This window comes from Pinus tabuliformis, chromosome 8, assembly GCF_031772625.1.
Source record: "Pinus tabuliformis cultivar Carrire ecotype Pingquan chromosome 8, CPIR1, whole genome shotgun sequence".
Classification (NCBI taxonomy): Eukaryota; Viridiplantae; Streptophyta; class Pinopsida; order Pinales; family Pinaceae; genus Pinus; species Pinus tabuliformis.
The window spans coordinates 1,121,433,695-1,121,448,848 of NC_142294.1; the positions used below are offsets into that span (position 1 = coordinate 1,121,433,695).

The 15,154-nt window shown below is 34.2% G+C and overlaps 1 protein-coding gene across 1 annotated transcript; it reads right to left on the reverse strand.

Annotated features, from left to right (window-relative positions):
* Window positions 1–14,340: 14,340 nt before the first annotated feature.
* LOC149239278 (non-specific lipid transfer protein GPI-anchored 30-like) lies at window positions 14,341–14,652 on the reverse strand. The gene has a single exon (XM_089369814.1). The coding sequence runs from the start codon at window positions 14,650–14,652 to the stop codon at window positions 14,341–14,343; it is 312 nt and encodes a 103-aa protein (XP_089225940.1).
* Window positions 14,653–15,154: the final 502 nt, after the last annotated feature.

A 15,154-nucleotide genomic window follows, 5' to 3' on the forward strand; every position in this document is an offset into this window, starting at 1 on the left:
TTTTCTTTAAATTCTGCTACCAAGTGTGATAGTGTGATTTTCACAACAAAGACTCCATAGCCCAAAGTGAAGGAACCTGGATTTGCATGTTCTCTACATCCCATAGGGGGAAATAGTCCCAAATGGAGTCAATTTTGTAACCTATTTTGTATTTTGTACATTTTAACTTTGTTGAAAAAGAAAAATAAAAAAAGATATATATATATATAAAGAAAAAGAAATATAGAAAAAAGAAAAGGGATATAAAAAAATAGAAAAAGAAATAAATCCCATGGAATAGGCGCGCTAATCTAAATACCATCGTGGACAAGATTAATTGTTAAATAATTTTTTAAACAATGATTACCAGTTAAATTAAATATTTCATAAAGTGTGATTTGATGTTTTTGTCCTATATTGTAATAAATGCGCTATTACCAACCTCGGGATGTTCCTTGCCTAGATCAACGATTGGGGGAGCATTTCAAACCCCCCCCTCCTTTCGTGCTTCGGACGTTTAACAAAGGGGGGCGGGGCGGTTCGAAAAGTTGAATTGCAAAACCCGCCTCCGCCAACGTGTTCGTCCCCACATACACTTCGAGCCCCCCTCTCCAAAACCACGATTCGCCAACACCCCCGAAAACCACCGATCATTCATTTTTCGCTCCTGCCAAAATGACTAATCACCACTCTTCTTCTGCCATCTGTCACTCTTTCATTCACCCCAAATGGATTAACCGTTATTTCACCATGACCATTGAAATTAAATACCCCACTCCTATCAATGTCTATTACGGATGTACTTTGGCCTCAAATAGTTTAATCCTCACAAAATAAAAATAAACACAGGCATTTTCTCCATTTATTTTGTTCATTTCAGACTGTAGCTACACAACTCTGATACAAGCAACATTAGAGAAAGATCATTTTTCGCTACACCAACCAGCCAATTACCTGGGAAACAACATTTCTCCGTCAAATTTTATGTTTAGTAGGTCTTCTTCTTAAGGAAAATCCAAAGTAGTTGCAGAAAACCCATTGTTGCCCCATGTTATAGACCTAGACAAACTACCCTTAGCTGACCAGCGACGCAAGATCTTTGAAACCCAATGTGAATTTGATCTCGATGAACTTAACAATTGGGCTTAACAAAAATTGTCAGACGCTGGTGATGAATTGAGCATATGGGACTCCTTCCTACCTCAATTCATTTTCCCTCAGACTCATTCCTTTCCAGAATTTGTAGCCTGGTGTCATTTTAGGTATATTCTGAGTCAAAGAGCCATTATTGCCCAAAACAATGATATCTTGTTTACAATATCCCCTGAGTCAATATGACAAATGCTTCAAATTAAACCTTCAACTCCTCTGCATCCTTTTTCTGTAGATTCTCTCATGGAAATCTATAAAAAACTTACTTTTCCTCAAAGAGAAAAATTTTTGAGATATTTTTACCTAAAAATGTAGAATTACCAAGAACAAATCCTCCATACCCTTCCTCAATGTTTCCAGAGATGACTAGATAGGTTGTTTCAATGGTTTCTTGTCTATTAGGTTATCCAACTGATCAGTGGGTTGATGAAGTTATTTTGGAATTTTTATCAGTGTTTTTAGTAGGTGATAAACCATCACTTATCTTCAATTATAGCCAATTTATAGCAGAAGCTATCCATGATCAATTTTTGAAGTTTTCTACTGAAGAAGCCTTTAAATACAAATCAGTTCTTGTATACTTGTTCCTATTTTATCAAGCAAATAATTTTCAATTTCCATTACAAAAGCTTGATGAATAGGGAAATCCTCAATCTGTAATTCATTGGACTTCCTTGGTAAGGAAGAACACCAATGAATTTTCTTTCAGTGATTATACAAATCAATTTCTACATATGGCTTCATGCTTTCTTAGTAGTGATGTTGTTCCTAGGATTTCACCTGAAATCAAAAGAATTCTTCACCTTAGTGAGCAGACAAAAACTGGAGATTGGTATCTATATCAAAATTACACATAAATCATAGTATACAGATGTGAGATTCCTCTATACAAAATGCGAAAGTTCGTGCCAATCATGATTTTTGCTTTAGAATATATCAGGAAAATGATGAATATGGATGGGTTGCATTTTATGTCTTCTAAAAAGAAGTCTCAGTTCAAGTTGAAAGCATAGATTGGGCCATTCATTTGCAACAACAAAGCAACAACGAAGGAGGTAGACCTTCTCTTGAAACAAATGAAGTTTAAATTAAGCTTTACCTAGTCTTATGGTCCCTTGGGGATTATTTCTAAGTTAAGGGTAGAACAGAAAAATACTCCTTATGCACACACTCCCAAACCAGAATAGAAAAAAACATGAATCAAGAAGAGTGGTAGGAAAATACATTGTAGGAAGCAGAAGAGCATGTTTTCATTTCAACAACCTCACAGACTCTAGTTCCACAAGAGAAGCAGGCTAAGAGAATAAGGGAAAGTATTTCCCCTTCAATTTCAGAAGTTCAAGAGACAAATTTTATAATGCTTAATAAAAGGAAGAAAACTAATCCTCTTGAAGAATTTTAGGAAGAAAGTTCACAGGAACAACCTACATTGGTTCTAACATGCCCCCATGATGCATCCTTTTCCAAGGATTGAGGATATTTTCTCAAGTTCTCATGTTTCCTCAGTTTCTCAAGATCCATTAGAAACAACTCAGACAACAGAGCTAACTCAGAGTGCAATAGAACCAAATATTTTTGCCAGATACAAGGAGATCAAAAGGAAAAATGAAGCACTAAAGGCCACTACCTATTTTGAATTTTGGAAGCAGACTTCAACTTCTCAGCATAGACTTGTTTCTGCACTTGATACTGAGAAAGGACAATTTCAAATGGCCCTTCTAGAGCCTAAAGTTCCCTTCCCTAGGATCGCAGAAGATTATAAGAAAATTATTTTTTCTTTTGATACTAAAAAACTTCATGTTATTTACCAAATTGACTTAAACAAGCAAGCTGGAGAAATGATTTACTCCACTTTGACTAGCTCAGCAATGGCAACATCCAAGTTACAAGTTTCATTAAATAATATTCAGTCACAGTTAAAGTTGGAAAAAATATCATCTCTAGCTAAGGATACTAAAATTAAATATTTAGAAGATATGGTGATTAAGTTAGGATATGATCCTAATGATGTGAAAGCAGCCGAAGAAATGATCAAGAGAAAAAATGTTGATATCTTAGCATTAAGGAAACAACTAAAACTCCCTACTACAGAGGATCCACAAACCAAAGAAGTTGGTGAATTGGAGAAGGAGAAAGAAAACATGTTCAAGATTATAGTTGAACAGAATTTGTAGATACAGAAGATGGAGACTGAGTTGGAAAATTTATTAAAGGAAAAATAACAACAAGCTAATATATCAGCAATTATTCCCATAACAACAACTTCCCTTGCAGGTACTTCAACAGCAGGAACTTTTATTGCAACAACAATTACAGCAAAAACACAGTTCATTGATTCAACAACTAATTCAGTTAAATCTATAGGAGATTTATCGTTAAAGGGTCAAGAGTTTGAAAGCTTAAAAGCTCAACCCAACAATCTTCGGGAACAGAAAAACAAAACTGACAATGCTTACTTGGCAGAGCTACAAAAGACTCATAGGTTGACTCAAAGAATAGAGACCCTTGAAAATGAGTCTGATATTGCTTACACTATTACACAAGCCAAAGAGAATATCTGGTTGGATATCAATGAATCCATAACTAACTTATGGCCTTCAATAGAAATCATTTTTTAGCAGGAACAATTATTGGAGGATTAAAAGGAGGTAATAGCAGAAGTGAAGAAGGACATGGGTCATAAACCAGGAGATACAACAACATTGATCAGAATTTTAAATTCAAAAATAAAGGAAGAGCTTGAAGATTATGATATTGAAGACAGGACTGAAACTATTCTGGAAGTCAAAAGGACACTTACCAAGAGAAATTTAATGCTACAATTAAAAAACAAGTGTCATAATCTAGAAGCTAGCATCCAAAAGTTCCATAAAAAAAATTAATTTGCTACATTAGAAAGGACTTCCAGGTTTGTGAGAGATGGGAGACAGACTGGTTCCTCTTGAAGAATACCAACTTATATTGCATTCTATAGTTATGGATAAATCAAGATTTTCTAAGACCGAGGGAACCATTACAGGAAAGGCTTTTATTCAAGGTTTGAGTTTTGATTTATTAATCCAACATGAGATCAAACACTTTTTCATAGTCAAACCCACCTTTTAGAAATACATTGAAGTGGATGAGACTTAAAGAAAATTGATAAAGTATTCCATTCATGATGAAGATAGATGGGAAAAAATATGTTAGCTCATTGATTGAACAAACAACAAGTTTCCAGCAGCAGGAAACAAAATTTCAACAACATAATGCAAGTTTGTAGGAGCAAAACGATAGATAATTAGGAAAGGCAACAAAATAGCATCTTTACAGCCTCGGTCATCAACATAAGCCTCAAATTTTGTGCAAGATGTCCAAGCAGTTCAAGATTCCTATTTTATAGTTCTAGTTTTGTAAATTAGTTTCAAATTTTATTTTGTAAATAAATCTTGATTTTTAAATCAAGATATTTTGAAGATAGTTCTATAAGTACGTTGTAGCTCAAAGTATGAAGTGTTGAACCCTTGTGATAAACTAGTAAGCAAAATTGTAAACCTCTAAATTTTTTCCGAGATTAATAGAAGGATTCTGGATTAGTCTTGAAACAACTTGTGTTCTTGTGAGTACTTCTATTGTTAATTATGTCTTCATTTTGTTTATCTCTGCATATGTTTGAAATTAATGGGAATCAATCTATTTGAAAACCCCTATGAAGTTATAATAAATTACAAAGATTAGTTAATCAGAACTTTATGTTTTAATTAATATCTATACATCTTTTAATCGTCACTCCCCTTTAAGATTTAAATATATTTTGTTTGGATGTAAAAGGATTTTACACACATCATCTATATATGACTAGTTAAATACTCTATTTGAAGATTTAATGAATCATATATTTTCTTAAGTTCAACCTTACACATCTTTTCAAAACTAAATTTTGTTAAAGGTGAAGAGTCAACCCTTTAATATATAATAAATAATTAAGAGTCTGCACATGTTTAACAGTTTAAAGCATTGGTCATCAAAAAATCCAAATTAAAACAAAACATTTTAGATGCTCTGGCACAATTCCTTAACCTAGAATTGTCTACAGAGGTACAACATCAGATTGGCGTTGTTGTCGAGATCAAAAAATTTTGAATTATCTTTCCTTTGGACAACGATTAGGCTTTCCTTTTACTGGTGTATAAAAGGTGAGTAGGTTAAAATATTTCACCTGGAGATTCCACAAAACAAAACTGGCTTCACACAGTCACACCAGATATCTCTCAGAACCTCATCTTTATTATTCATTGTCAGATCTAGGGAGGCTGGTGAGAGCTTCCTCTTTAAGACGAAGATTGGAAGCTTCTACTTCTACTCTTATATCACTTCCACCTGAAATTGTTTCAGAAATTGATCTTTTTATACTTGTCCCAATTCCTCCTGAATGATCATATCTACCACCAAGGGTGTTAGAACTTTTATCTAAAGTGGTTGATCTGCAGTCAACTCTTTTTGTTTATTAGTTAGAATCTTATCAAATTCCTTAAATTCAAAAGCAGAATTAGGTTTAGAATTACCTGAATTAAAACCTAGTGATTTAATTTCTTCTGTCATTCATACCTATCCATCTACTTATACTAAACCTGAAGATAGCTTCTTTATTTATACAAATCCTTTATTTGAAAGTGAAGGAAAATTTGGTCCGGAAGTGAAGAAGTTAGCTATTCAATCACCATTAATAAAAACTTCCAGAAATTCTACTCAATCATCTTCACCTCCTTCATCCCCCATAAGTTCATCTTCATCTTCACCCTCTTTATCCCCTCAAAGTTCATCTTCATCTTCATTATCTTCACCTAATCAAATGGTTGGTTTTCAACCTATCATTCAAGCTCGTTATGCAACCTTAGTCCTTCCTGGTCAGCTTAATAATTTTCCAGATGGATATTTAAAGCACTTACCTAAGTTTAATGAGGAAACTGGTTTGTCTGCTAAGGATCATTTGGTTGTCCTTTTGGATTTTGCTGATAATATGAACATAGAGCATGAAGATGTGTACATGAGATTATTTGTTCAATCTCTTGAAGGAAATGTTAGGATTTGGTTTAGACAATTGCGAGCTCGTTCTATTCCTACATGGAATGAATTAATCACTATCTTTAAAAACCAATGGGGAGTTAAAAAGGATCATGTTTACTATCTTACAGAATTTGATGATCTAAAAAGAAATCTTGGTGAACCTGTGGTTGATTTCATAAAAAGATTTAATAAAATTTATAACAAAATGCCACCAGACTGTAAACCACTAGTGGCTGCAGCTAAAGTTAGATTTTCTAAAGGTTTTGATGATGATTTTGTTGTTATGCTTAGAGAAAGGACATTTGTCACCCTAGCATACATGCAAACCAATGATATTGAAGTTGAAGCTAATAGATCAACTTCAAATAAACTTAAGGCAAAAGCAGAAAAAATTGGGAGAAAGATGAAATCTAGGGAAGAAGGTACTTCTTCTTCGAAACAATAAGAGTGAAGATCATAAAATAGATGAAATTACTTCTCTACTAAGAAATATTTCAAATAGAATTTAAAAATTGGAGGCATAGCCTAGAGTAGTTCAACCAGTATCAAATAGACCTCAAATTCAATATAAGAGACCTTTTCAACCCCAAATATTACAAAGACCTAATACTGATCAATAAATCCAAACCTCATTGATGATTGATGATCAGGAACTTGAAGAAACTGGTCCCTTACTTACAAATGATATCAATTATTTTGATGATCCATTATCATAGAAGGTTCTTATTTCATTTTTTCATGATCACCTTCAGTTCAAAACAAAGAGGTTTCTCAAGCTTCAAAATATCAAGCCTTGTCTAAATTTCTTATTGCTGAATTAAGTAGAATATATGATTTGAGACCAAGACCAGGACCTAGTAGACCAAATAAAAATGTTACTATTAATGAACCTCAGGTCAAAATAGTTGAAACACAAACAACATTGATTCAACCACTAAATCAATCAAATGAACATAATACATTTGAAAAAATTATTCCAACAACTTTTAATGTGGAAAAAGAATTAGAGAGAGTTAAGATTCCAATTCCATTATCTGAACTCTCCAAAAATCCAGGTTATAAGAATCAAGTGTCAAAATGGATTCAATCTTCTAGTATTGATGTTGAAGGAGATGTGATTAGTTTACAAGATGAAAAACCTTCAGTGGTTTTTGGTCCTAGTTCTGATATGATCGATGAAAATTTCCCTCCTTTCTATGTTACTTTGAAGGTTGATGATTTTTTCTTATATATTGTATGTTAGGTTCTGAAGCCTCTCATAATATAATGCCTAAAGTAATCATACTAGCTTCAATTACAAATCACAAGATCCTATCATGATCTATATACCTTTGATTCAAAGAAGGTACCTTGTCTTGGATTAATCAAAGATTTAGTTGTAACACTTGCTCAGATCCCTGTTAAGAGTGTAGTTTTAGATATTGTTGTTACAGATATTCCCCCAAAATTTGGGATGTTATTATCCAGATCTTGTTGTGCCAAGTTAGGGGGGAGTCTGCAAATGGATATGTATTTTGCTACAATTCTTGTTTATGGGAGAGATAATTTGAGATTATACAAAGAGGTGAGATTTATAAATATTTTTTGCAAATATGATCAAGCAATAAACCATCCCATTTATGAAGTTGATCAAGATTTTGGATGTTTTACTTTAACAACTAATAATCTCCAAAATTCTAAACTTAGCATTGAATAGATTGTGAATAAACCCCAATGTATAAATACTGATGTTTGGAAGTTGTACTTTGATGGAGCATTTTCCAAAGAAGGAGCTAGAGCTGGAATTGTACTTATTTCTCTAGACAAAGAAAATATAACTCAATCTTTCAAGTTAGACTTTGATGTTACTAGATTCCTCACTAGAGAAATATATCCAGGTGGGACTAAGGTGGACTCAAGCTTTCAGCCCCTCTAGGTACCATCAAGCTTAATTACTAACCACCAACCTAAACATATAGGTGTGTATCAAAACCAAGCTCAATAAACAACACCACCTTTTCAATTTCTGGATTCCTGACATTAACACATAGTGTCAGCCTAATGTCTCCCCAGGAAATGCTTCACTCGCAAATCGTCAACAAATCGCTTCCTTTGATTTATCATCAATATAATTACCAATATCTACCAAACCCAACAGGTTCCTTAGATATTCGAAATTATTATTAGGAAGATCCATTGTTAGAATGTCTGCTACATGTTCGTTTGTCAGAACATATTCTAGCTCCACGATCCCATCCTGCGCCAAGTTCCTAATAAAGTGGATCTTATTCTTGATATGTTTCGTCCTCTAATGAAATATGGGATCTCCATAAATCTTGATACAACTTTGATTGTCATAGTTAATCATAGTAGGACCCAGAGACTTTTCAACAAGTCTATCAGAAGCTTCCTTAACCAAACATCCTCTTTTCCTACTTCACACGTAGCCACATATTCTGCCTCGGCATCACTTAATGCAACATGATCTTGCTTCCTACTCATCCATGAGATCATAGCATCTCCCAGACTAAAGCATCCTCCAGTAGTGCTCCTTCCATTGGTCTCACTACCACCCCAATCAGATTTTGTGAAACCAATTAGCTTAACTTCCTTACTATCGTACTTTAGGTAGTGATGTATAGTGCCACGAAGATACCTCAATATATGTTTGGCAGCTATCCAGTGATCATGACCAGGATCCAGCTGAAACTAACTAAGAATGTTCACTGCAAAACCTATATTTGGCCTAACGTTTACCAGATACATCAAGGAACCCACCAACTGATGATATGAGGTAGGATCCATGAGACTTGAGTTGGATATCCTCAACTTCTTAAGATTGATGATCATAGGAGTAACCATCGGCTTTGATTCCATCATCCCAAATTTTTGCAATAACTTTATGATGTACTTTCCTTGCCTCAAATATATATCCCCAGGTCTCTGCCATACTTCTAGACCTAGGTAGTAATGCATCAGTCCCAGATATTTCATCTCAAATTCAGTTGCCAACATCTTCTTGCATTCTTGAATTCTTCGTTCTACACCAGTGATGAATAGATCATCCACATATAGTAGAATAATGACTAGCTCATTATTCACGACCTTGATATATAGATTTGGATCAACAATACTCTTCATGAACCCAATTCTGATAATGTACGTATCCATTCTTGCATACCATTTCCTTGGTGCTTGCTTCAAGCCATATAGAGCCTTCTTGAGTATGAAAACATGAGAGTTCGTGTTACTTATTTTGAATCCTTCAGGTTGTTCGATGTACACTTCCTCATCAATGGTCCCATTTAGAAATGTGGTCTTAACATCCATTTGATGGATATTCCACCCCATTGTAGCAGCTAGTGAAACCAACGATCTAATGGTAGTGTACCTTACAGTAGGTGAAAATGTTTCTTCATAGTAAATGCCTTCCTTTTGAGAGAAACCCCTTGCAATGAACCTTTCTTTGTACTTGTCTATACTTCCATCAACAACATGTTTGATCTTATAGATCCACTTCGATGTGACAATTGATTTGTCACTAGGTCTAGGAATGATTTCCCAAACCCCATTCTTCATGATGGATTGATATTCTTCCTGCATAGCTTTCTTCCAAACCTCTTCATGCTCAACTTCTTGGAATGTAGATGGCTCAGCTTCAATCAAATTTGTCATATATGCAGCATAACCAGAATACCTTTTTGGTTTCTTACTTTCCCTGGAGGACCCTTTCATAGCTTCATGTCCTTCAACATCTTCTAATGTAGCTCTCAACCAATATGGCATTTTCCTTGTGGTTGGGATAACCACCGATTGAATAGGCTCACTTGGTCCTTCTTCTTCATCATTTGCAGTAGAGTTCTCATGAACTTCATCTTCTTCAAATATAGGAACTTTTCGTCATTAAAATCAATAGAAATATCCTTTGATTTCTTGTAAGCTTGATTCTCATCAAATATGGCATCCCTACTTACTTCAATGTATCTTCTCTCCTTTATGTAGATTCTATAAGCTTTTGAGGAAAGACTATAACCAACAAATATTCCCTTGATGCTTTTCGAGTCCAACTTCTTTCGCTTGTCCTTCTGAACATGGACATACGCTGGAGTTCCAAATATACGGAAATGATCCACACTCGGCTTTTTCCTCTTAATACTTTTTTGGGTGTAGTATTATCAAGAATCTTATGAGGACTTCTATTTTGAATGTACACGGCAGTCATCGTTGCTTCACCCCATAAACAATTCGGTAGATATTGATCAAGGAGCATAGTTCTATTACCTTCTTCAATTGACCTAGTATTTTTTTCATCCAATCCATTTAGTTCGGGATAGTAGGGAACAATTAGCTCCCTCTTAATACTTGCACCCTTACAATATGCAATTAACACTTTAGAGGTGTATTCCCCACAATTGTTAGACCTTAGAGTCTTTATCTTCTTTTCAGTTAGGATTTCCATCTCTGCCCTAAACTCCTTGAACTTATCAAATACTATCTTTAGTTTTGAGTAGGTGGAGCCATGTTTTCCTTGAATGGTCATCAATGAATGTTACATAGTAGATATTACCTCCAAGTGTCTTGTCAGACATGGGCCTGCATACATATGAATGGATGAGATCTAATATTTCTTTAGATTTAGATTCACTATGAAGAAATGGCTTTCTAGTATGCTTCCCCAAAGAACATCCCTTGCATACACCTTCATGGTATAGCTTCATATCATGAATGTCATTAACCAATTGACTAAGAGTAGGGATGACCCTATAATGAAGATGGTCATACCTTCGATGCCATAGTTCAATGGGACTTATTTCCATATGAACAAGAGCTTGAGGAGATGGAGTGATAACTCGGTAAATACTTCCTTCACAAACTCCAATAACCCTAGCTTTGTCAATACTAGAGTTCTTTCCCCAAACCAATACTTTTCCATCAAAAAAGAAATTATTTCCCCTTTATCTTCTAAACAAGAAATAGAAAGTAAATTCTTTTTCAAACCTGGAACATAGAGAATGTTGTTGAGATGCAGCTTCGATCCATTGTCTAGCTTTAATGATGTAGATCCCAGGCCTCTAACAACATAGCTTTTTTTGTCATCCAATTCCACTGCATGGGAGGATGACTCCTTTGATAGTGTGTGAAGTTTCCTACTTTCATCTACATATGGCTTGATGCTCCACTATCAATGATCCATGCATTATCATCAATAAGAGATCCTATAAGGGCAGCCAAGAATCCATGACTCTTGACTTTGTTGAATAGGTGGTAGATGATCTTCTTGATCCATCTTCCAACAAAGTTTAAACCCAATCTTATGTAGTTCACCATAGAGGGAGAATCCATGCCAATAAAGTGATCTTCAACTTCTCTTGACCTTAGCTCTGAAACCATGTTGGAAAATCAAAGATATTATATTAAGGCCAGATTCTCCTTTATTGATAATTACTTGTGAGTGTGTTGGCTTCTTTTACTTCTTTATTATCTTATCTTTCATCAAGCAATTATACATACATGAAGATCACAAAAAGGGACACAAGATATAGGCACATGCCAGGGGAAAACCCCCCTTGAGGGGAAAACCCATTCAAAGTAATTCTTCCTTTCAATAGTATTCTTTGAGACTCTTCACCCTAGACCAAGACCATACTTTCCCTCCACACCATGTCAGCCTCCAAGATCTTTGACCCTTTCCAACAACTTCGACTATGTAGCAGATCCCAACAACATGCAACTTCCGGTAGTAGCAAAACCCTAGGAGACTTTGATCTCCTAAACTAGACCACGGAACACAAAGAGAGAGGCACCAAAAGTTCGATTTTCCTCTTCTCTAGATACTCCCCCAAACTCGCACTTATTTCCTCCTTCTAGCAGCACTTCACAAAATATATCGAATTGCTTGAGAGAGTGTGTGCTTCAAATGACTTCGACTTCCTTCTATATATAGCCTTCTTGTAGGTCGAATGGGGGTCTTTAGGCCGACTTGATCTTCCCTAGGCTGACATGATGTGGAGGACACACAATTCATATTTTACTTGATACAAAACATTTTTACATGAACCGAAAGCCCAAGAAAGGTCTCTTTGAATGTACAATGACTCTATAAACTCAATATTAATCCTAGGAGTCCACAATGGGGACTTTGACTAATATAATGCTGACCTAAGCGTCAAACCCATGCTTTAATATGTCATTGTTACAATAATAAAAATTATTTTCTTTATACTTTTGAAAAGTACATTACATAATGACTCAAGTACATTATTGAAGACCGGACATAGTTACTTTCTCCAACACCTTTTACTTTTATTGGTGTGATATGCATGGGACTAAGGTGATGGCCTCACATGAGGGGGTAGAGCTCAAGTTAATTTGGATTTTTATCATCATTCATCCCCTACTATTTTTTTGCATTTTAACACTTGGCACATGATCTTTATTTCTTTCTTTTTGTATTTGCATTAACATCTAGGCATTTCCAAGCCCCTCTTCTTATAAGATGAGACAAGCAAGGAACCAGTACAAGTGACGGACAATAACCAAGCAAAAGATAGGACAATAGAGAGAAGAAAAGATGGAAAATGTTATGGAAAGAAGTGGACAAGCTATCTCTATCATGGACTCCTTTTATGCCCCTTCTAGATTGTCAAAGAAAATTCTTATAGTCATTACACTAGACTAGAAGGAAAAGATGACCACCAAGGTAAAATGATGCAACAAGTGCAATTTTCAAACATCATGTTCCGTTATTTGACCATCTTCTATGGTTATCCTCATAACATGGACCATGATAATACCAAGTGGAAGTCATGTAAATATTGAGTAATCAATGTTGAACATGTCTTGGAAGAGAGCATTAGTTATGCCTTTCGAGAGTGAATTATAGCCATTTAATATTAATTATCATATTAATCAACTAAATCTATAGTAAACAAAGAGCTTAATAAATCGATACTTTTACTCAAATAATAAATCGATATCTTTGATCATATTTGAACAAGTCTCTAAATTACTTTATAAAAGAGTTTTCTAGAAATAAATAAAGAAATTTGTACATTATTTTTGTAGACTTAAAAATAAATATAACAAATAGACCTAACAAATAACAAAGTTAAATAGACATAAAAGTATTAATGACAAACATACGTAATATATACCTAAAATTCACAAAGATTCAGTATTTACCGTGAAACTTTAAACCTAAAAACCAACAATTTTCAAACCAATTTTTTTTATTATATTAACTTCAACCTTTAGAATACAATATTTAAAAATTCCCTAACACCAACCTTTGTATACAAAAACATTTAATATAAAATCATAAGTTAAAACTAGAAACTCTATAGTTTCAATGTTTCAATTCGATTCAAGACCATCACCGAACCTGCGAAAATGAAGAGAAGACAATGAATCACAGTTGTGGTACTCACAGAAGCCAAGTAAAACTCCCATATCAAATAGAGCATTTTATAGTCTGAAACTGCTAGTGGTATACAGAGGAATTTATAGTTTGAAAATCCTATTGGTGTACTTGGATGAAAAACCTGAAACTGTTACTGTTATACTTGGGCAACCACTGCAAGCAGAAGAAGAACTAGTAGAGGCAAAAAAGATGAAGATGTTGCACTGTTGTTGGAAGGAGGAGGAGATCATGCATGCCAAAAATATGGTCATGTATCATATTCAAATCCAAGTGCCTTTGTACCTAACACCCACATCTAATTTATTCAATGCTTATCAAAACAAAAAGAAACTAATTCAATTTAAATGAAAATTTCTACAGTTAACTACAGTGATTATGATTATGAATCAAATATGAGATTTTTTCCTTTTTTCAAACTCAAAATTGAAAAAAGGATTGATTTAATTTTTTTTATTGGGTTTCAAAGAGTTTTGTGGATCCAGATCCATCGCATTATATTAGTTAGATAATTAACTTTTGAACCTACAACTGTGGTTCATTTTTTTATTCATTTAATCTTTAAATTTTGGGAAAAAAATATATTAAAAGTAATAATATTTGTAATGATTTATTCTAAACCTCAAGTGTATGGTTCTTTCAAAAGTATAGTGTTGTTTCCACTTAAAAGAAACAACATTATTATATTAAAAAATGTATAAATTTAAGTAAATTCACATTATATTCAAAAATATTCTTAAAATCTACAATCAATAATAAAATGATATCTAAAAAATCAAAATCGTGCTATTGGAGTAATCAGTATCGGTGGTATTGATACTGCATCTGACATGGAGCTCCATGGCCTGAGTGATGTTGATCTGAAATTGCTTAATGAGGCTGGTATTGTTCAACAAGTTACACAGGCACACCTTGTCAGTATTGTACACATTCACTAGCGGATTGCAGCATGAACTTGGGGGTGTCCCCGTGGTGTTCAGATAACCTGCACATGCCAGGAGACTGCTTATGCACGACGTATTAATGTTTGAAACTTGCCCTTTTGCACAGGCACAGATGCTTAATAGAACCAGTGCCATTATTCCCAAATATATATTGTTTCGCTTAATATTTTCCATTATGATCTATATACCTTTGATTCAAAGAAGGTACATTGTCTTGCATTAATCAAAGATTTAGTTGTAACACTGGCTCATATCCCTGTTAAGGGTGTAGTTTTAGATATTGTTGTTACAGATATTCCCCCAAAATTTGGGAAGTTATTATCCAAATATTGTTGTGCCAAGTTAAGGGGAAATTTACAAATGGATATGTATTTTGCTACAATTCTTGTTTATGGGGGAGAGCATTTGAGATTATACAGAGAGGTGAGATTTATAAATATTGTTTGCAAATCTGATCAAGCAATAAACCATCCCATTTATGCAGTTGATCAAGATTTTGGATTTTTTACTTTAACAACTAATAATCTCCAAAATTCTCAACTTAGCATTGAATAGACTGTGAATAAACCCCAATGTATAAATACTGATGTTTGGAAGTTGTACTTTGATGGAGCCTTTTCCAAAGATGGAGTTGGAG

Excerpts from the sequence above, each read along its gene's own strand:
- LOC149239278 (XM_089369814.1), bottom strand. The coding sequence starts at position 14,652 with ATGGCACTGGTTCTATTAAGCATCTGTGCCTGTGCAAAAGGGCAAGTT.